The following is a 24,340-nucleotide window of genomic DNA, read 5'->3' as shown; positions in this document are numbered from 1 at the left end:
AAATAAGTAGTGAAAGACAGATTAGATCATATTACATTAGATTGAATTAGACTAGATTATATTAGACTACATTAGATTAGATTAGATCAGATTACATTACATTGGATTATATTACATTAGATTAGATTATTTTAGATTAAATTAAATTAGATTACATTAGATGAGATCAGATTAGATGTTTACCCTTTCAGTGCAGTGAGTTGGAACTGTTCCACACAGTACAGTAGAAAACTCTTCAGGTCCGTTTTGCTGATGCCTCCTATTGGGTTGATGTCGGCGCTGGAACAGTCGTATTTGGTGAAGTATCCAGTCAGACTGGGAGAAAAAATAAAAAAAACTTTTCAGTGAGATATAAAAACTGATTTATAGACAATAGATCTGGAAAATCTGATTTTAACAATTCTGACCAAGTTAATGTTCACTTGTTCCATTGGCAGATTTTTTTTGGCTTGATTTAAACAAAAAAAAATATTGAATTAAGCAAAAAAAAAAAAAGAAACAATCTTGAATTAAGCAAAACAAAAATCTTGAATTGAGAAAAAAAAAAATCTTGAATTAAGCAAAAAAAAAAAAAGGAAAAAAAAACTTGAATTAAGCAAAAAAATAAAATCTTGAATTAGGCAAAAAAAAAAAAAATCTTAAATTAAGAAAAAAAAATCTTGAATAAGGCAAAAAAAAAATCTTGAATAAGTAAAAAAATAAATAAATCTTACATTAAGCAAAAAAAAATATTGTGAATTAAGCAAAAAAAAAATCTTGAAATAAGCAAAAAAAAAAAAAAATCTTGAATTAAGCAAAAAAAAAAATCTTGAATTGAGAAAAAAAAAATCTTGAATTAGGCAAAAAAAAAAAAAAATCTTAAATTAAGAAAAAAAATCTTGAATTAGGCAAAAAAAAATCTTAAAGGGGAAAAAAAAATCTTGAATAAGGCAAAAAAAAATCTTGAATAAGGCAAAAAAAAAAAATCTTACATTAAGCAAAAAAAAAATATTGTGAATTAAGCAAAAAAATCTTGAAATAAGCAAAAAAAAAAAAATCTTGAATTAAGCAAAAAAAAAAATCTGCCAATGGAACAAGTGAAAATGATCTTGATAAGATTTCTGGAAATTTTCCAAATCTATTGACTATAAATAAGTTCTTATATCTCACTGAAAAATTCCTCTTTAGGTGATTGTCTTATTTTAAGTGTGATGAGATATTTGGACAACAAATGAGAAAAATACACTTGGTCAGATTTAGATTTTTGCAGTGCATGTACATATTCTACACATACACATTCAACCAGTTTATGATAAGTTTGTGCAGTGGTTTAGATGAATATGAGCTCGTGTCCTCTTAGTGCACAGGTGTCAAACATACGGCCTGTGGACCAAAACCGGCCGCCAAAGGGTCTAATCTGGTCCATGGGATAAATGTGTGAAATGCAAAAATTACACTGAAGATATTAACAATCAATCATTTTAGGTCAGGTTCAACATTCAGACCAATATTGAATTGAATTGAATGAATTGAATATCTTTATTGTCATTGTACAGGTACAACGAAATTAAAAAGTGCAATCGTCCTAGGTGCCATAAAAAAAATTAAAAAAAGTATAAATAATGTATATAAAAGAGTATAAAAACTAAAACATAAAAAGGAAACCCTGATGCCATAAATATCTAAAAAGCAGCATAAAGAGTTTTACTACAAGAATAAAAGAGACATAAAACATCATATACTCTGGACGACATTCAGCATTCCACACAATTAATTAATGTCCAGCAGTATTCAGTGCAGTTATGGCCCTGGGATAAAAACTGTTTTTCAGACGGTTTGTGCTGGCCTTTAGTGTCCGGAAGCATCTGCCAGAGGGTAAAAGTTCATAAAGTGGAAAACCAGGGTGCGTTGCATCCCTGATAATATTCCGTGCCCTCCTGAGACAGTGTGAACTATAGAGGACCTCCAGGGAAGGAAGTGGGCAGGAAGGAAGGGAAGTATATGTCTATGTCAATATGGTCTAAAGTGGATCAGAACCAGGAAAATAAAAACAGAACACCACATTTTAGTGTAAATAAGTAAAATTACATGAAAATACAGTGGGGCAAAAAAGTCTTTAGTCAGCCACTGATTTTGCAAGTTCTCCTGCTTAGAAAGATGACAGGTCTGTAATTTTCTGTAATTTTCAACGATGAGACAAAATGAGAAAAAAAATCCAGGAAATCACATTGTAGGATTTTTAAAGAATTTATTTGTAAATTATGGTGGAAAATAAGTATTTGGTCAATAACAAAAGTTCAACTCAATACTTTGAAACATAACCTTTGTTGGCAATGACAGAGGTCAGACGTTTCCTGTAAGTCTTCAGCAGGTTTGCACACACTGTAGCTGGTATTTGGGCCCATTCCTCCTGCAGATCTCCTCTAGAGCAGTGATGTTTTGGGGCTGTCGCTGGGCAACACGGACTTTTAACTCCTGCCACAAATTTTCTATGGGGTTGAGGTCTGGAGACCGGCTAGGCCACACCAGGACCTTGAAATGCTTTTTATGGAGCCACTCCGTTGCCCGAGCGGTGTGTTTGGGATCATTGTCACGCTGGAAGACCCAGCCACGTTCCATCTTCAGCGCTCTCACTGATGGAAGGAGGTTTTGGCTTAAAATCTCACCATACATGGCCCCGTTCATTCTTCCCTGAACACAGATCAGTCGTCCTGTCCCCTTTGCAGAAAAACAGCCCCAAAGCATGAGGTTTCCACCCCCATGCTTCACAGTAGGTATGGTGTTCTTGGGATGCAACTCAGCATTCTTCTTCCTCCAAACACGACGAGTTGAGTTTTTAACCAGAAAGTTCTGTTTTGGTTTCATCTGACCACATGATATTCTCCAGATCCTCTTGTGGATCATCCCTATGCTCTGTGTCAAACTTCAGACGGGCCTGGACATGTACTGGCTTAAGCAGGGGGACACGCCTGGCGCTGCAGGATTTGAGTCCCTCTGGGCGTAGTGTGTTACTGATGGTAGCCTTTGTTACTTTGGTCCCTGCTCTCTGCAGGTCATTCATCAGGTCCCTCCGTGTAGTTCTGGGATTTTTGCTCACCGTCCTCATGATCATTTTGACCCCACGGGATGAGATCTAGCGTGGGGCTCCAGATCGAGGGAGATTATCAATGGTCTTGTATGTCTTCCATTTTCTTACAGTTGCTCCCACAGTTGATATCTTCACACCAACCTGCTTGCCTGTTGTAGATGCACTCTTCCCAGCCTGGTGCAGGTCTACAGTTTTCTTCCTGGTGTCCTTGGACAGCTCTTTGGTCTTGGCCATGGTTGAGTTTGGAGTCTGACTGTTTGAGGCTGTGGACAGGTGTCTTTTATACAGAGAACCAGTTCAAACAGGTGCCATTAATACAGGTAACGAGTGGAGGACAGAAGAGCTTCTTAAAGAAGAAGTTTCAGGTCTGTGAGAGACAGAAATCTGGCTTGTTTGTGGGTGACCAAATACTTATTTTTCACCATAATTTACAAATAAATTCTTTAAAAATCCTACAATGTGATTTCTTGGATTTTTTTTCTCATTTTGTCTCTCCTGGTTGAAGTGTACCTCTGATGAAAATTACAGACCTCTCTCATCTTTCTAAGTAGGAGAACTTGCAAAATCAGTGGCTGACTAAATACTTTTTTGCCCCACTGTATTTACATTTACTATCCTTCAACAAAAAATATGAATCACCTGAACTGTCTTTATATAAATCAGTGTATTTGTACTAATATTCTGTCTGTTATTAAATGTTTTGTGTATTTGTAGATCCACTGTGATCTGTACGTTATAATGAACATGTATAAATCATAAACTAAGGCTGAATATTGGTCCAGTTTCACTTATTTTTCTTAATACATTTCTGATTGTTCATGTAATTCACATTTTTTAAAGAATATTTTAATGTAAATATAAACATTTTCATTATATAATTTGACTTTTTTCAGTCTTAAACATAAAGAATAGTTTGTAGTTTTCATTATTTATATATTATATTATTATTATTATTGAACTGGTCTGATCCACTTCAGACCATGTTGGTTGAATATAATGACTTTGACAGCCCTGTCTTCGTGAAGAACCACTTTAAACACTCATGTCTGTTACAGTCTTTGTGTTTGAGTATTTCATATACATACCTCTCATCTACATTGGCCGAGCCCAGAACCAACAGACCACCAGGTTTTCCACGAGCCCACAGACTCAACTGGGCAAACAGGTAGGCCAGAACCATCCGGACCCGAGCCTGGGAACACACACAACACACTCATACAATAACACATACTAATACACTAACACAACAACACCACACTCATACAATAACACATACTAATACACTAACACAACAACGACACACTCATACAATAACACATACTAATACACTAACACAACACCACCACACTCATACAATAACACATACTAATACACTAACACAACAACGACACACTCATACAATAACACATACTAATACACTAACAACAACGACACACTACAATAACACATACTAATACACACAACAACACACTCACACAATAACACATACTAACACACACAACAACACACATACAATAACACATACTAAAACAATAACACAACGACACTCATACAATAACACATACTAATACACTAACACAACAATAACACACTCATACAATAACACAACAATAACACACTCATACAGTAACACATACTAACACACTAACACAACAATAACACACTCATACAATAACATACTAACACACTAACACGACACACTGCAATAACACATACTAATACACACAACAACACACTCATACAATAACACATACTAACACACCAACACAACAATAACACACTCATACAATAACACATACTAATACACTAACACAACAACGACACACTCATACAATAACACATACTAATACACTAACACAACAACGACACACTCATACAATAACACATACTAATACACTAACACAACAACGACACACTCACAATAACGCATACTAATACACTAACAACAATAACACATACAATAACACATACTAATACACTAACACAACAACACACTCATACAATAACACATACTGATACACTAACACAACAATAACACACTCATACAATAACACATACTAATACACTAACACAACAACAACACACTCATACAATAACACATACTAATACACTAACAAAACCAATAAAAAAATAGTAGAAAACGGAGGCTATGTAGTCCAATGTGAGCAGAAGACAGGAAGTTAGACTCTATCATCCAATATGAAGGTAAAAAGATACAAATATAAAGTCAAAATAATACACTGACTGAAACGTCTAAATGATCACATTTCTTCAGTGCATGTAAAGGCGTCAGATCTGATTGTTAGAATTATCCAATTAGTCCCAGTTATGGGACTTGCGTGGTCATGTGACAGGCTCAGTGAACTGGAGTCTGACCTGAACGTTCTGCAGAGCCAGGTTTTCTCTGGGACTTCCACCGTTGACACGAAACTGAGGCCACTTCCCTGTGACCACGGAGAAAATACCCAGAATGCCTTTCACTGCCATGTCTATGTTGATGTTCATGTGTGTGCTGAAAACAAAACAAATAAACTATTACATAAACTCTCTGCAGAATACTGCGTACATCAATAATGTTAATACAATATTATAAATCAAATTCCTTATTAATAGAACATTTTTACTAAACAGTGTAACTTGGACAGTAAATTCTGACAGATCCCGGGGTTTAACACTGATACCATCAGAATTTGAGACCTACATATGACACACAGACATATTTTTAATGATGTTTACTATAACTATTATTAAACACTAAGTATGGTTTCATTCTCACTGCTCTAAGTCAACATTAAAAACCTGATGTACAGAAACTGAGCGCATCATTTAGACATTAAGGTGTTTTTAGTTGCGTTTGTATTGACCAACAGAGTCAGACACACATTTGCATACTAAGATGCTGTTCACAGGAAAAAACTGTTAACTGGATGCAGCAACAAAGACACTTTTTAAAGCTTAGGAATTAACAAATGAGCTCAGAAAACTTGTCACTAGTCACTTTTCCATTGACCCTCAAATTGCGTGAATGTAACTTGCACATAAAAATTTACCAAACGGAAAAACGACAATTTGACCAAAACTTGTTTTTTGATTAAAAGTTTCTGCACTGGCAAGAGGCATTTTTTTGGGTGTAGCACAAAAACTGCAATGGAAGAACTTTTTATGCAACTAGAGTAATGTGAATAAAAAAACAGATGTTGACGGACGTTACAACAAGAGAAGAAGAGTTTTAAAAGAAACATGTTGCAGTATGTGTGGACACACCAGGAAACAGAATCATTTTTTAATTTAGTACGAGATAGAGGGGTAATATATAATAATAATGCATATATCTGTAAATCAACACCATATTTATGTTTGTTGCCATGTTTATGGAATGACTTCTTATGTCATCTTGCGATAATAAATAAACAAATCATCGCATTTGTGATTTAATGGAAAAACTAACATTACACACTTCTGTTTTTTTTACATGTAGTAAATATCGGTAAAGTTTTGTGCAGATGTCCAATGGAAAAGAGACTAATGATAAAACATACTGTAGTTTCTCCACTTAAGCATAATACTCTCTCTAATATACTCTAAAATCTCTAATATACTCTCACGTTCAGTTCTACTGTGCAGAAAAATGTCTCTGCAACTGTTTTAATAGAAATACTTTCTAATCTAATATTCAGCTTTTACTAGTACAACATGGAAACACCACTATGGAAACAAACTCACCGCTGTTTAACTCTGAATGTTTCTTGTGTCTTACTGCAGTCGTCTAAAACCCTAAACAGTGCCAGGGGTTCATCCTACTGACCTGCCGATCTGATGGGCCAGCTCTTTGGCTCTGGTACACGTGTCCACAGAGGAGTTTTCACTGGACATGTAGCAGGTGGTGAACAGGCGTCCACACAGCTCCCGTGGGTCCTGAGGGTAATAAGAGGCGTCCCCCGTCACCCGGCGGACATCCTCCAACACCTGAGAGTCTGAGACAGAAAACGGACAACATGTAGAACTGACAGACACCAAGATGGATTCATGTTTTCATTCATAAAACACATGATATTTATGAGAGAAAAACCCTCCGATTATATCAAATCTCAAAGGAAAGATATTTTAGACTCATATTTACCAGACCTATCAGCACAGAGATGAGCACTGTATGATATTTTCCTCCATAAAACAGGAGAGTAACAGAATAATATATATATTATAAAAGCCAAGTGGCCTCTGTGTGTGTGTCTGGGTCATCACACTAACTCCGTACACAGCTGACTGCTGCAGTTTGTCATACTTATGTATTTTTGGTCAACAAACAGACTAGTGAAAACAGTAAGTTGATCGGACCAATATTTTGGGAGATATTAGTAATTTTTAATACAATAGTCTTACAATCATGTTGCTATGCCCAGAACACTTTAACAGCGACTGCTGGACAAATGTGGTACAACATGAACAAATACACAACATAAAAACTACCACATCTAGAACCCACTAGTATCTATCTATCTATCTATCTATCTATCTATCTATCTATCTATCTATCTATCTATCTATCTATCTATCTATCTATCTATCTATCTATCTATCTATGTCCTCGGTCATACTCACTGTTGTCCTGTACTGCCTGGCAGATCTGGACACACATGGAGTGGACGATACAGGCTGTGGACGAGCTGTCCACCCCCCCGCTCAGAGGTAACAGGAACCCCCCCTGAGACACAAACAAACAGTCATAGATGATTTCACACACAGACACATGTTCAGGTTCAGCAGTGGGGAGGGGCTACTCACCTGACCACTCCTTCTCAGGTAATCCCAGAGCCAGGAGGCGGGGCCTAGACTGAACCACAACACAGCGTTAAATAATGGTTCAACTGATGAAACTCATGTATCTGGAACATTTAATAATTTAGGTTTAGTTTCAGATCATCCAGAACATTTAGTTAAGTTTGTTAATTTAAAAAAAAACACTATTCTTAAAACCTACATGCAGTAATGTGTGTATTTTAATGTTATTTATTCAATATCTGGTCTTTTCAGGATGTTATTTGCACTTATTTGTTAATAAACTGCTTTGAACTAATTGTGGTTACTGTATTTATTGCATTAACAGGTTTAATGGTTGTGTTTTTATTGATTGTGTGTGTGTGTGTGTGTGTGTGTGTGTGTGTGTGTATGTATGCGTAAGATGCTTTTGTGTAGTTTGGTTGTAATGTTCATTTTCATAGTTTAAAGTGAAGAGTTGGGTTTTGATGCAGAATGGTTGAGGTTTCTGTGTAATTATATGCATGTGGGTTTTTGGGAAATGAGCAAATATTTAAAGAAATGTGACTTAAAGAAAAAAACAGCAAGAATTTGGCATATTATTATTATTATTATTATTATTAATAATAATAATAATAATAATAATAATATCACTTGATTCATTCATTGCTTTTTTGTGACTTTTCATCATTACATTAAAACATCTGATTTGCTCCATCCTTGGTCTATTATCTGTGTATAAAACTCCATTCCATACCTAATTATTAGGTTATTGGAAGTGCTTACCTTTAATCAGGGCTCCGATTCCAGGTAAAGGTTCACATATTAAATAAAAGTGTCCTGGTGTTAATCTGTACCTGATCTCCTCTTCTGGTGTGTGATAGTTCCATGTTATTGGCTGGTGAGTTGGGAGGTAGATATCGTCTCCAGTGGATAAAGAGAAGTCGACTTTGACCCGATGACAGGGTTTGGGTTCATTTTCCTAAATAAAAGAAGAAGGTACATCATCATATGAGTCGATGAAACCTAAAGTATGAAAACTGCTCAAATAATGGATGGTTCTTTATGAAGCTGAAAGTGTCAACACCACAGTGAAACACCACATTTATTTAAACTTGTGGATAATATTTACTCTAATCTCCATCTTGTACATGTTCTCCCTGTGTCTGTGTTGGTTCTCTCTGCGTACTCTGGCTCCTCCCACCATCCAAACACATGCACTGATTGGTTAATGGGTTAATCTAAATTGTCCAAAGGTGTGAATCTGACAGTGACTGGTTGTCTCTATACGTCAGCCAGTTCATCTGTCCAGGGTGAACCATGACCTCACCCATAAGTATCTGGGATAGGCTCCAGTGACGCCCCCCTCCCCCCACTCCCCCCCGAACCTAGTGAGGATAAAGAAGGTTCAGAAAATGAATGAATGACAAAATTTACCTTTATTTAGGATTATTTTATCCATATTGTTGATTATTTATTCATTTTGTTGATTATTTTGTTCATTTTGTCCATTTTGTTGGTTACTTTGTTAATTATTTTATCCATGTTGTTTATTTTATTCATTTTGTTGATTAATTATTGATTTTGTTCATTATTTTGTTCATTTTTGACCATTTTGTTGATGATTTTGCTGGTTATTTTGTCCATTTTGTTGAGTATTTTGTTCATTTTATTGACTATTCTGTTCATTTTGTTGATTATTTTATTCATTTTGTGGATTATTTTGCTAATTTTGTGGAGTATTTTGTTTAGTTTGTTAATTATTCTGTCCATTTTTTGATATTTTGTTCATTTTGTAGATTTTTTTGCTCATTTTGTTGATTATCTTGTCCATTTTGTTGGTTATTTTGTCCATTTTGTTGACTATTCTGTTCATTTTGTGGATTATTTTGCTAATTTTGTGGAGTATTTTGTTTAGTTTGTTAATTATTCTGTCCATCTTTTGATATTTTGTTCATTTTGTTGATTATCTTGTCCATTTTGTTGGTTATTTTGTCCCTTTTGTTGACTATTCTGCTCATTTTGTTGATTATTTTATCCATTTTATTGATTATTTTGTTAATTTTGTGTATTATCTTGTCCATTTTGTGGATTATTTTGTCCATTTTGTTGATTCGTTTATTTCATTTTTGTTGTTGAAATACGAAAAATGTGCCTTTCAGATAGAACAGGACACTGACATCCAGGGACATTGGAACTATTTTCATACGTTACTGGCAAATTCTTTTATTTTCGATGACATTATGGGTTAGTGGGTTAGGGTTAATGCATCTGTTTGGCCTGTTCTTATAAATAGTTTCCTCTTCACCATCTGGACTCAACTTTCCAGACTGGAATGGAGCTGTTTATATTTAGTGTCAGGACACAGATTTAGATGTAGACGAGCAGATCTGATGAACAGAGGGGCAGCATCATGAGACCTCATTAGACGAAGACAGTGAGCGCGCTCAGTTCAGGCCTCATTAGCTGTAATATGTGACATCCAAACGACAGACCTGCTATTTTCACTCAGGATAATTAAAACCATTATTTACACCCAGATGTAAAACAGAAAGGCCTTCCATACATCATATAGATTTGGTTTAGACAGTATGTGTGTGACAATGACAACCAAAGCTGTGAAACTCCTGTCCTGTACAATAAATTGTTTGGTTCACAAAGCTTTGGAAAAACCACATTTTTATTTATATGATCAACCAATATTTGTAATAAACTGCAGCACCTCTTCATCATTAAACTATTAACCCTTGAATATATGATTTATTTAAATATTCATATAAATTCAACCGTTTCCTCAATAGTTACATTTCCCGTCGTGCTGATAGAAAAGACCTTGTTCTTTCCATAGACATGTGAGCTCAGTTCACCCCCACCCCCTGTGGAATGGGGGGTAAAACATAGAGCAGTGAGTGAGATCGACTCACTATAAAAATAGATGGTTTGGACTTTTTTTTTTTCAAAGTTGCTATTGACACAGTACAGTGGCACCAAATATGGGTTTGTCTATGACCAAAGACCCAATCAGCGCCCTGGTTCTATCATGTCTACACTGGTATCTGTTACATCCTGAAAAAGTACCAAGACAATCATATAGCAAATAGGTCACCTTAAGATACACTGGACATTTAGCTCACTTGGTAACGTATCGGACTGCAATGCGAAAAACCTGGGATCAATTCTTGGTCGAAGTATCATTTCTTTTTTTTTCCTAAAGATTTTCAAACAGGGAAGAATTTGGACCACTGCACTTAATACACTGAAATTACACAGAACTGAGAGGTCACACGCACACTGCTGCATCTAACATGTAGCTCCACCCACCTTCTCCAGCCTCCAGAGCAAAGAACAGCATAAAACAACAACATATAGAGTATTTACAACAATAATTCCTATTCTATACTATAAACTATCACTAGTCATTTCTTCCATCAGTTGCCACAGTACTGTGGTAGAAAAATGAACAGAATGAACTGAAGTATACTTCATAGATGACCACAGTACTGTGGAAACAAAAGGAGAATGAGTTTATGGAACAGGATCTGTGATTGGCTCTGGGACAAATGATAACATTTGATTGGTCTGTGGCAATAGACACACCCATATTTTTTGCCACAGTTCTGTGACAGCAGACATTGTCTTTTTTTTTTTTTAACACTGTTTTCCTTGTGTTTTTTGTTTTTCCTGTTGTTTCCAGTGTTGTGGTGATTTTCCTTTACTTTTTTTTTTGAGTTTTCTGAGTTTTGTCTGTGGAACTGATGTATGGCGTTAAACAGGTGTCAAAAAGCAGATGGACTGATTTAGAAAAAAAGAGCCAAAACTAAAACCGCTGGCACCAAATTCAAGTATTTGTTTGTCAGTGTGTTCCATTTCGGTTCTTTTTTTTTTTTTTTTTTTTTAAATACAGTTTTCCTTGGTTTTTTTGTTTGGTTTTTTTATTCAGGTGGGAGGTGGTGGGGGTGGGTCTCACCATGTGTGGGTGGCATCTCTCTCCTCTGTAGCTGCGTACGTCCTCCAGGTCCAGAGTGGCTGTGATGACCTCCTATAACACACATGGGTGGGTTTGAGTTGAACAGACATTAACCTCACATCTGCACACACTCAATCCACATACCAGAGTTCCTACAGGATCCTACAGGTTCAATTTACGACTTTTTCAGACTACTTAGAACTTAATGCCTATTTCACCACTGTACAAAGTCAGCTTTCTCAAGCGATGAGTGTGTGACTAACGGCTGCATGTGTGTTGGGCTGAAAGTTCTGTGATGTTTTCTGTAAAGTCAGTGATAATCAGTACCTAATTTCAATGTAAATTATCAGGTTGGAACGAGTGGAACTGAGTCAACTAATGGTATTGTCTTTGCAGTTTGGACATTTAACAAAACACATTTAAACACAACACAGTGAACAAGTTTATGGAAACACAACTGAAGACTTAGCATATCATATTTAACACCTTTGAAAGGCTCTTTTTTAATTTTGTTTTCACATGTCCATGAACATAAAATACAACAAACAGTGCAGCATGGTCAGTTGAGGGTTACAGTATTCAACAAAAGATATCCATAAATAATACAGTAAAAGGAAAATAAGGGCATCACATGACCACTTCACCACTGATGTCTGTTTTTAAATCCAATCCATTTGTCCCATTTTCTATCAAACTCATCTTTTTTTAATCTTAAGCTATAAGTCAGTTTTATCATCACCCATATTTTAAAGGCTTTTTTAATGTTTTAAATGCAGATTTGTAAATTCAATACTTTTTAAGACTCTGCGGTAACCCTGACATACGTACCACGTCGTTAAGGGAGAACTGTGCTCCCTGAACCACCACGTCCCCGTTGATGGCCACCATGGCACAGCCGTCGTAGTAGACCCTGTCTCCATCACAGCCCCTCTGGTTGGAGTACAGGTAGATACCCCCGCACTGCAAAACACCACAGATGGAACTGATTAGAGATTAGAGATTAATTTGTGAAATGCAAAAATTACACTGACAAAATTAACAATTAATGATGTAAAAATCATTTTAGTTCAGGACAATCAGACCAATATGATCTACAGTGGATCAGAACCAGTAAAATAATAATATACATAAATAATGACTGCTCCAAATGTTTTTATTAAATGTGTGTGTGATGCTGAAATAATAGGAAAAGTGAGCATTAACAGATGATAGTGAATATCATTGTACCTTAGCCGTGGCAGATTTGATCAGGTTAACCCTTTGGTCGGCTTTACGCAGCTCATGATGACTCGCTGAGGAGTTGGTGAAGATCTCCACCCCATCCAGACTCATCTGAATATGAGGACTTGAAGGAGGAACCAGGACAGGAACCGGGTCAAAAACAGGACAGGAACCAGGTCAATTATACATATTAGACAATTAACCCATTAAACACTTAACCCATGAAACAGTTACCCCGTTAAACCGTTAACCCAGTAAACCTTTAACCCATTAAACCGTTTACCCTTTAAACCATTAACCCTTTAAACAGTTTACCCATTAAACAGTTAACCCAGGGGTCAGCAACCCTGGTCCTAGAGAGCCACAATCCTGCATGTTTTAGATGTTTCCCTCTTCCGGCACACCTGACGGTCATTATCAGGCTTCTGCAGAGCTGGATGATAGGCTGATTGTTTGAATCAGGTGTATTGGAAGAGGGATAGATCTTAAACAGGGGTGTCCAATCCTGGTCCTTGAGATCTACTATCCTGCATGTTTTAGATATAGCCCTCTTCCAACACACCTGATTCAAATGATAAGTCTACCATCAAGCTCTGCAGAAGCCTGATAATGAGCGTCAGGTGTGTTGGGGGAGGGACACAACTAAAACATGCAGGATAGTGGCTCTCTAGGACCACGGTTGCTGAACCCTAAGTTAACCCATTAAACTGTTTACCCTTTAAACAGTCAACCCATTAAACAGTTAACCCATTAAACCATTAACCCATTAAACCGTTAACCCTTATATGTATACTTAACCCTTGTACTTGTATTTTACCCTTGTACTCATACTTAACCCTTCTACTTATATACTTAACCCTTGTACTTGTACCTAACTCGTCTACTTATATACTTAACCCTTGTACTTGTACTTAACCCTTCTACTTATATACTTAACCCTTGTACTTGTACTTAACCCTTCTACTTATGTACTTAACCCTTGTACTTGTACTTAACCCTTCTTCTTATATACTTAACCCTTGTACTTGTACCTAACCCGTCTACTTATATACTTAACCCTTGTACTTGTACTTAACCCTTCTTCTTATATACTTAACCCTTGTACTTGTACCTAACCCGTCTACTTATATACTTAACCCTTGTACTTGTACTTAACCCTTCTTCTTATATACTTAACCCTTGTACTTGTCCTTAACCCTTCTACTTATGTACTTAACCCTTCTACTTATGTACTTAACCCTTGTACTTGTACTTAACCCTTCTACTTATGTACTTAACCCTTGTACTTGTACTTAACCCTTCTTCTTATATACTTAACCCTTGTACTTGTACTGTCCTCTTTACCTCCTGGGGCTCCACAGTTCTTGACATATCTCAGAGCCTATACACGTGTCCTTGGTGGAAAGTACACAGTCACCAAATGGCACTGTATCCTTCAAATAAACACAATATACATATTAAATATATACAGTGGCTGTGCAGCTGGTTTTTTAACCTAAAACGGGATCAGCTCTTACCTGTCCTGTTACCTCCTGGATCATTCGGGGAAGAAAATACTCCTCCACCTGCCTAGAAGAAACAGGAACGACTGTTCATACAAGCATTTAAACATCCACTAGAACTATATATACTTAGTATTCCGTCAGTGTTCCTTAGATTAGATTAGACTTCACTGATCCCACAACGGGGAAATTAAACAGTCAAGGCAGCAACAGAATAAAGTGAAAGAAAAAGTGTGTATACATAAAGATAGTGCAAAAAACAATTATACCAATAATAATAATCATAATAATAACAATAATAAGAACAAGAAGACGGAGAAGAAGAAGAGGAAGGAGAAGAAGAAGGAAAAGAAGGAGAAGGAGAAGAAGGAGACGAAGGAGAAGGAGGAAAAGAAGGAGGAGGAGGAGAAGAAGGAGGAGAGGAAGGAGAAGAAGGAGAAGGAAAACGAGGAGAAGAAGAAGAACCTATAGAGAAGTACAGAACTACATAGTCTATAAACCTATTTACAACATACTGGAACATTGCAGTGGAAATACAAAAACTCTGTTTAAATCTAGTTCTGTGTGTTAAAGGTGGGGGAGGAGATGTTTTCCTGGAGCTTTTTTTTTTTTTTACTATATTACTTAAAAATCCCCTTCACACCCCGATTACAACTAATTAATTAAATGCTCTAACACACACAAAAAAATGTAGTCACCTGTGGAACGACAGGACTGAAAAAACACCATCCAATCATTTTAACCAACCCATCGAAATGAATGAACAGTGACATGTCTGTCAAACTCAACTGACATTTATCCCTCCCCCCTCTGTAGCACAATCGATACAAAGGAGGTGTGGCTTTGGGGGGGGGGGTCTGAAGAAAGGGGTTTGGACTTTTGAATTGTGTATTTTCAAAATGTAGCTGCTCGAACTGTTTTTCTTGGATCTCCTACCCCACCTTTAATGTCTCCTCTCTCACTAATAAATTAGTGATCTGTACTTTAAGTAAACATGCATATGTACTGCTTTCTATTCTGCTGCTAGGGAATGTCTTTTAAATGGTGAATGTGTTTTTTAAGTGTATGTTTTAATATGTTTTTGCTAGTTTTATTTCTTATCTTATTGTTGGGACCTGAATACATATTTCATCCTTTCATGTTTTTATATTGAATAAATGACAATGAAATGACCCTTGAATATTAGATAAAAGCAGAATGCACTATAGAACATTAAATACTGAATCTAAAGTGAAATATAAAGCGAATGTTTTTCTGTTGCAGACGTCTGAGGAAGGACCAACCTTAACTGGTTCCAGGGTGAGAACCAGCGCATCTCTCTGTGGAGGCCACAGTTGGCCATCACCATCTTAGGCCTGATCAGCAGGATTCTCCTACAGGATGGAAACAACAGTGTGTTCTGTTTACCTGCAGGTGAATAAAGCCAATCAGTAAACACAGTTCTCTAATACAGTGGTTCTCAACTGGTGGGTCCAGACCCTAAAGTGGGTCATAAACCTGTTTTCAGTGGGTGTTAATTCAATCCAATCCAACTTTATTTATAAAGCACTTTAAAACAACCACAGTGGACCACAGTGCTGTACAGAAGACTAAAAGCACAATACAAATTAATAAAAGCATTAAAAACATTAAAATCAACTAAAAATAAATAAAACAAGTCAAAATATAAAAACAGAAACAAAATGTCAACACTGCAAGAGTGTTAGTAAATGTTAATGTTAATAAACCAATCCTGTTTAAATTTATGGATCTGAGCCCCATCTGTTCCCACTCCCCAACAGTAGGGGGTGCTAATGTACTGAAACGATAATTAACACCAGACATTAAACAGAATAAAAGAAGAACCAACAGTTTCTATTCATATCATGTTTAAACTCAGGTCTGACAGCAACTCCATCAGATCTGGTTTTTCCTCCATTGGACTAAAACCTCAGTGGGTTTAATTCTACTATAACGGACTGAATGAACTTTGAATTTATTAGAGCTCAGATTTTAGTTTGGGTTCAAATGGACCTAATTTGACTGATTGATGTATGTGATTCAAATATGAATGTGAAAACAGAAGAAAATAAACAGAACACTTAAACATAAGACAGAAAATACATATTGGGAAAGGAGGGAGAAGAACCATAACTTCTACACTCCACCCACTCTCCTTCAATAACTAATAACAATAATAATGTTCCTGGTCTAAACACATCTGTACGATATACTACAATATGTCTGATAGTGTTTATTTTAGTGTTAAATGGAACTAGTGCGTTGACCTGTGGGGGAACACAGGTTCTAAATGTGGTAGTTTTTATGTTGGGTCCAGCTGACTCTTCCACCTCCTGGACTTCATCCGTACTGAGGGTGGGGTGTGAAAAAGGGGGTGTTTATAAAATCCCCAGACCCTGAGGGGCAGCATCCCAGTCCCCCATCATGGATATTTGTGTATTCACTTATATTGTACCACATTTGTCCAGTAGTCAGCGCCTAAGCATAACATTACCCCATGGTTCTAGGTGAATTTCCATTCAGAAAATACTGTAATTTTATTGCTGACTAATCTTGCATATAGTGCTGTACGTTACACATGTCTGTTGTGGAAACACTGGTATGACTGACTCTGGAAAGTATAGTGTTTTTTTTTACCTCCACCAAGGAGGTTATGTTTACATCAGGGTTTGTTTGTCTGTCTGTTAGCAAGATAACTCAAAGTTATGGACGGATTTGGATGAAATTTTCAGGAAATGTTAATACTGGCACAAGGAACAAATGATTCAATTTTGGTGGTGATCGGGGGGGGGCGTTGCTCTGAGTGCTTTTCTACACCAAAAAAAAAAAATCTGCCAATGGAACAAGTCAAAATTATCTTGGTAAGATTTTCTTGAAATCAGATGTTCCAGATCTATTCTCTAAAAATAAGTTCTTATGTCTCACTGAAAAATTCCTCCTTAGGTGGTTATGTCTTATTGCATTATTACCTCCGACCAAGGAGGTTATGTTTTTGCCGGCGTTGGTTTGTCTGTCTGTCTGTATGCAAGATAACTCAAACAGTTATGGACAGATTTGGATGAAATTTTCCGGAAATGTTGATACTGGTACAAGGAACAAATTATTAAATTTTGGTGGTGATCAGGGGTGCTGATCTGCCTTGGCCGGGGTCTGCACTCTCCCAGTGCTTTTGTAGGTTTTTTTTGTGTTTGTATTTATCTGTTTGCTTTTTAATGTAGACCATGAGTCTGTAATAAAGCCTATCTATCTATCTATCTATCTATCTATCTATCTATCTATCTATCTATCTATCTATCTATCTATCTATCTATCTATCTATCTATCTATCTATCTATCTATCTATCTATCTATCTATCTCTCTCTCTCTCTCTCTCTCTCTCTCTCTCTCTCTCTCTCTCTCTCTCTCTCTCTCTCTCTCTCTCTCTCTCTCTCTCTCTCTCTCTCTCTCTCTCTCTCTCTCCTCTCTCTCTCTCTCTCTCTCTCTCTCTCTCTCTCTCTCTCTCTCTCTCTCTCTCTCTCTCTCTCTCTGCCAAAATTACAAATATAATGTGTCCTAAAATATTGGTCGTATTTACTTACTGTTTTCACTAGTCTGTTCATTGACAAAAAATACATAAGTATGACAAACTGCAGCAGTCAGCTGTGTACGGAGTTAGTGTGATCTCACACACACACACACACACACACACACACACACACACCACTTCCCTTTTATAATGTAAAACATTTCCATACTTATCATCGCCCCCTGCTGGTCAGTTTGATTCATCATTAAACTGGTCTCTGTTTTCATTCTGTCATATTCTGTTTTATCTCAGGTTCTAAACACAACATCTGTTTATGAAATACATTTGACAAGTTTAACTGTTGTTAATGTGGGTCTGGTCTGGTCACTGAGGGGTGATAGTGGGTCCAGAACCCAGACCAGTTCAGAACCACTGGTCCAAATACATCTGTAATGATTTCAAAACCATAGCACACCATATTTATATGTTTACGTACCTGTTAAGGAACAGGACTCGACAAATGTAGCGGACATTATGGTGCATGATGGGCCTAAAAAGGACAAAACAAACACAACTTAGAGTGAAACGGTTTTTGTACTTTTTAGGTTTAAAGTGTTTGTGTCTATTTCCTGAAGGAGATCACAGTCAGAACTTCTTAAACTGAATAGAACAAAAATATAAAAATAAAAGCAGTGATGTTTTTGTATATGAGATAAACTTTAACCCTTAAAGACTCAGAGATACTTTTATATCAGTTCTCAAATGAATATTTCTCTCTACTGAACTTTTCTTAAGTGATTTATCACCATTTATTATAATTTTATCCTCTGTATTTTGTATTTTTTTCAGTATATTTCATGTATTTTCCTATATTTAATTCACTGATCATGTAGATGTTCATTAAAGCTCAGATTAAAGTTGATGGTTATTTTATCAGAAACAGATCAAACTGAATAAACAGTGTCTTTTTCAGTCCAATCTGTCATTAACTGAACATAAACCCAGTGTGTCCAGCCACTGCCATTGATCCAACTCCCTGGGTTTTATATTATTATTCATTTTGTTGGCTGTTTAATTATCTTTCCTTCATTTTTGTTCATTTCTGTGCTTATTTTCTCCTTGGTTCATTTATGTATTTTTTTTTAACTGGTTTTTGCTCATTTTATTGAAAACTGTTTGTCTTTGTTAATTTTCTTTATTTTACCATTTGTTTTTGCTAATTTAAAAAAAAAAAAAATGGTTTTGTTCATTTTCTTGCCTATTTTATTCTTTCTTCCTTCATTTTTGTTCATTTTATTGATTACTTTGGCTGTTTCCCTTCATGTTGTTGCTTATTTTATTATTCTTTACTTAATTTTAGTTACTTTTTTTCCCACATTATATCAAGTGTGTCCATCCATTGTCATTGACCCAAGTCCATGGGTTTTACTGGTGAATCAATGTTGTAGAAGATGATGGTGTTTCCACGGTAACTACGGAGCCTCTGAACCTCCAAATGGGTCATATCTGATGACCATGAAAAGATGAAGAACTGTATTTTACACCAATTATTGACATGTATTGATAGGATTAGTGGATCAACAGGTATTAAACAGTTTAGATCAGTAGATGGTTTAGGTTAAAGGTGGATGTTTGGGTCTTTATGGGTTAAAGGTGGACGTTTGGGTCTTTAAGGGTTAAAATGCGCCGTTATCTCCAGAACAGATGATGTGCTTTGATGTTCGCTGAAGCTGATACCCACATTCCCACGTCACAGATGATGTCCTGGGTGATGGGAGACTCCAGAAGTTTCCTCAGGACCTCAAAGCTGTGGAGTAACGTGTCCGACTCATAGAAGTGATCAGCACAGCCGTACCCGCTTCAACAAATATGTGGGAAATCAGAGAAAAACACAAACTGATCAAATACAATGGAAACAGCACCATAAGAGCAGAAGGTTTCAGGACAATTTTAGACAAAGAACAAGTATCAGTCATTATTATCAGCACCCGCATAACTTATTCTACAACCTCTGGATTCATGTTTGTTTGATCCCATCTGGGCTTTTTAGTTAAAAATGATATTAAACTCTAAACAAGTGGTTCCAGGCACAACAAGCCCCGCCCCTCGCATGTATTGTGTCTTATTTTGGCATCGATCTAGATGATGTCATCATTAGGGCTGTGTATTGGCAAGAACCTGGCGATACGATACAAATCACAATACTAGGATCACGATACGATATATCATGATATATCATGATACTGTTAAAAAGGAATTTTTTTTTGTTTCTTTTTTAAAAAATGATTATTTCCTGGAAGAATTGAATTACACCAGAAATATGCACAAATAAACACATTTTTATTTGATCAGAACAGGATCTAATGCTATATCACAAAATGTTCCTGTGTTCAAACTTAAATTCTGTTTTACAGACATTACAGATTAAGATCCTGCTCAAATGTTCATATTCTATTAGTTCAGAACTAACATCAGAACATTATTTTTGTGCAATCCCAACAAAGGAACTAACATTATTTAATAAAAGAGTGTTAAATAATAATAAATAAAATAGAAACAAAAAGAAAAACAAAAACAAAAATGAACCTCCACCATATCTGGATTTGAATAAATACCTAAAAATATCGATACAGTACTTTTTAACATTGATACAGTATTGTGAAGTGAAATATCGTGATATATTGCAGAATCGATATTTTCTAACACCCCTAGTTATGTCCATGTCTGCGCTGATGTCGTATCAATTGCTTCTATATATGAGCCAAGTCTGAAGTAAATTGAAACAAAATTGATGTTTTTATAGACATGTGACATTTTGACCATTTTAAGTAAATGGAGGGAGAAAAAGATTTAAAAATTTTAACTTTGACCTGCTTTTCCCAAAATGTAATGACATCTACTCTGGGTCACTGGCAATCTATAAACCCAATTAGGTATGAATTCAACCAGTAGTTTTGCTGCTAAAGTGTAAACAAAGAAACCAAACCAAAAACAATACCCCTTGCAGCATCTTAACACAGGACACCACTTGCTCAGAGACAGCTGCCTCTGGTTGGTTTCTTTGTTTGACATTTGTATACCATCATCCTTTGCCTGTATATGACTGATAAATGGTCTTAGTACCAGATCTCCAGCTCTGGACCCAGTCTGTATTTGGCTCCACGTGACTTAGCGACCTCAATGCCTGCAAAGACACACAGACGGACTGGATTATTATTGATGCACTGATCAGCGGTGGAAATATTTTCATGCAGGTTTTAATACAAAGGTGAAAAGTATCACCAACAAACATTATTCTGAATGAAACTAAACCTTTATGTCTCAAATTCCCCTCAGCAGTGTTTATGTCACATATCACGTTATCCTTAAATACAAATGACCATTTATTGTGGGTAGGGATGTAACGATACGAAAATTTCGTATCACGGTTATTGTGACCAAAATGATCACGGTTATCACTTTTATCGTGGTATTTATACTTATGCACCCACTGAAATAATGTAACCAAGTTGTATTTTGAAAAAAAAAAAAAAAAAAAAAAAGAAATAATAGGCACAATGTACTTTTTATTTGCAGAAACATTCAAATATTAACATGTAAACATCACACATACAAATGTGCATTAAAGATGGAACCTTATGGACACTGTCTGACCATTTTCCATATGAAGTTTGAGTTGTTTAGTGTGTTTTTCATAGATAGATAGATAGATAGATAGATAGATAGATAGTAAATGTAAATATTTTCATCATTTATTATAATTGTTTTGTTATTGTTTTACACTAAAACAGAGAAAATGTTGTAGTTGTCATTATTCATTGGTTATTATGGCTTTATTTTACTGGTCTGACCCAGTTGAGACCACTTTGGGCTGGAAGTGGAACCTGAACTAAAATGAGTTTGACATCCCTGATTTATTGTGTTCAGCTTTAAGTTGAACTGTGTGACTTTGCAGAATACTGACAATATGTCAATATAAGATGTTTGAAGAAGATAACCTGTGGAATTCCTGGGTTCATATCAGCTCTATGCTTTCAAATGACAAAAAGATAAATGAAAGATTTAGCAACAACTACAACTGCTAGCATAAAATGGAAAATTGGAATTTTAAAATGTTATATATATATATATATATATATATATATATATATATATATATATATATATATATATATATATATATATATATACATTTTGTAGAATGGCTTTGACAAGGAACTGAGGATGTGATTTAAATGACAGATGTTGAATTAATAAAAATACATCGAAGTGATGCACGTTCACAGAGTATGGTTGTTTTAAGCCAGGTTTGGTATTGTTGTTTCTGTTTTTTATTCTTATTTTCTATGGGTTAACTTACAATACTACTATAAAATGCTACTTTATCATTATCTTCATTATTACTACAATTTTTGTGACTTTAGCCATTTTAACAAATTTTTTATATTTTTCTTTTATCTCTTTATTTTTCTATTGTATTGATGCATACTGCCTTCTGCTGCTGTACACACTTGAATTTGCCCCTTGGGGGATCAATAAAGTATATCTTATCTTATCTTATCTGAAACTGTTGGAAGAAACATATCTTAAACTGTTGGGAGAAAAGTAAAAATAATCTTTTCTGTCACTCAGTGTCTTGTTGATCACAGTTTGTGTTATTAATGAAAATACACTAAAAATAGACTAATGTGTGGAGAAGGGGTGGATTAAAAAAGTTATACTTCCTCCCACTTCTTTTCAAATGTGCAAATGAAGTCATGCACACTACAAGCAAAAGGGATATTTTTAATTTTTGGGCTATTTTTTCAGTTGGGATTCTTGCACAGCGCTGTTTACTTTTTTGTGTGTGTGAATTGAAACAATTTTTTTTTTTTTTTTTTTAATGACCAGACATAGTTTTATTTACAAATGGCAAAAATGACTAAAAAAAAAAAAAGACAAAAAAAGAAACACCCACAACTTTTGTTTGTAGTGTATATGTATAAGCTTTATTTTTTTTCCCCATGACTTCTTACTACCTGTTTTATTTCTAGGGACTAAGTAAGATTAATTTGTCTTGTTGCATATTCGAAATAAACTAAACAAACAAACAAACAAAAAAAAAACCTAAAAATAAATAAATATGTTAAAAGACTGAAATTAAAATAGCATTGAAGTGCACTGATAAGTAGTTTAACACTGGTATATAACCAGGTCTATTTTAGCTCTGACACTGAATTTAAAAAGCAGCAGTTTGACAAAAGGGGGAATATAGACTAGAAATAAATATGTTTTAAGCCGGTTTTACTGAACATGTGATACATTACATAAGTCATGCAAGACTTAAGCTAACACTAGCTAGCAGGCTAATAAAGTAACTAATAATATGTATTTTTTTGGTCTTTCAAGAGGTTCTGATTAATTTTATTTTTATTCCACACTTAATATTTAATTCCAGGAGTCAAACGAAGGTGAATTTAACAGGTTTGATAGAGTAGAATTAATGACATACCTTAAAAACCATCGTACCTGAGACGTTAGCTAGAGCTACAGACCCACAGGTGACAACATTAAAACATTTAAAAGAGTCTGAAAATAAAAGTCAAACTTACTTTTCAGAATTCGGGTCAGATTTCCATCAAAGTCTAAAGCCCACTGATTCAAAGAACAAGTGGCAAGAGTCACCTTCCGGCCCATGTTTGTGTAGTTTTACGGATAAAAAAAACTGTGAAAACGTAGAAAAACACAAATAGATCCGAGTGTTAGAGTTAAAAGGACAGAGTTTAAAGGTAAAAGTCAGACTTCTGTGACTGTCATTCACACAGAGAACAGGAACACACACAGAACACACACAACACACAGAACACAGCTGCTCTTCATTAGGTTTACTGGAGGTCAGTCAACCTGCTGTGAAAGTCAGTACCGCCACCTGTAGGACTAGAGGAGGAACTGCAGCAACAACACAACACATGGAAGAGGATGGAAGACAAAACAATAATAATGGAAGAAAGGAATGGAAGGAAAAACAATGAAAGGATGGATGGAAGACAAAAAATAATAATGGAAGGAAAAATAATGAAGAAAGGATGGATGGATGGAAGACAAAATAATAATGGAAGAAAGGATGGATGGAAAAATAATGAAAGGATGGATAGAAGACAAAATAATGGAAGAAAAAATAATGGATGAAAGGATGGATGGATGACAAAATAATAGACATTATTAACCCATGAGGATTATAAAGTGATTCGTCATTTTTTAATTTGATTTTTAAACACAATTTTATTTTAACACCACATTCTAAGGATTCACTCTTTCATTCTTTATTTTATTGAGCTCTTTC

General features: G+C 35.5%; 1 protein-coding gene across 2 annotated transcripts in view; it reads right to left on the bottom strand.

Annotated features, from left to right (window-relative positions):
* nadsyn1 (NAD synthetase 1) overlaps positions 1-23,845 on the bottom strand; it is a 31,656-nt gene extending 7,811 nt beyond the window's left edge. The window contains exons 1-17 of one of the 2 annotated variants that reach the window (XM_030162145.1): positions 23,610-23,845; positions 21,142-21,202; positions 19,760-19,876; positions 18,515-18,568; positions 15,796-15,885; positions 14,528-14,579; positions 14,355-14,443; positions 13,017-13,134; positions 12,618-12,749; positions 11,790-11,861; positions 8,680-8,804; positions 7,850-7,898; positions 7,667-7,769; positions 6,873-7,041; positions 5,444-5,579; positions 4,153-4,259; positions 184-315 (exon numbers count right to left, since the gene is read on the bottom strand). In XM_030162145.1, the coding sequence (XP_030018005.1) occupies positions 184-315; positions 4,153-4,259; positions 5,444-5,579; positions 6,873-7,041; positions 7,667-7,769; positions 7,850-7,898; positions 8,680-8,804; positions 11,790-11,861; positions 12,618-12,749; positions 13,017-13,134; positions 14,355-14,443; positions 14,528-14,579; positions 15,796-15,885; positions 18,515-18,568; positions 19,760-19,876; positions 21,142-21,202; positions 23,610-23,694 (1,691 nt within the window). In that variant the 5' untranslated portion in view covers positions 23,695-23,845. Of the gene's footprint in view, positions 1-183; positions 316-4,152; positions 4,260-5,443; positions 5,580-6,872; positions 7,042-7,666; positions 7,770-7,849; positions 7,899-8,679; positions 8,805-11,789; positions 11,862-12,617; positions 12,750-13,016; positions 13,135-14,354; positions 14,444-14,527; positions 14,580-15,795; positions 15,920-18,514; positions 18,569-19,759; positions 19,878-21,141; positions 21,203-23,609 lie in introns of those variants that run through there. The other variant, XM_030162154.1, reaches the window with a different exon arrangement.
* Between the last annotated feature and the right edge of the window lie 495 nt (positions 23,846-24,340).

This window comes from Sphaeramia orbicularis, chromosome 3 (assembly GCF_902148855.1).
Source record: "Sphaeramia orbicularis chromosome 3, fSphaOr1.1, whole genome shotgun sequence".
Lineage (NCBI taxonomy): Eukaryota > Metazoa > Chordata > Actinopteri > Kurtiformes > Apogonidae > Sphaeramia > Sphaeramia orbicularis.
The sequence above is the reverse complement of the archived record's forward strand: the minus strand, read 5'-3'. Positions and strand labels throughout refer to the sequence as shown.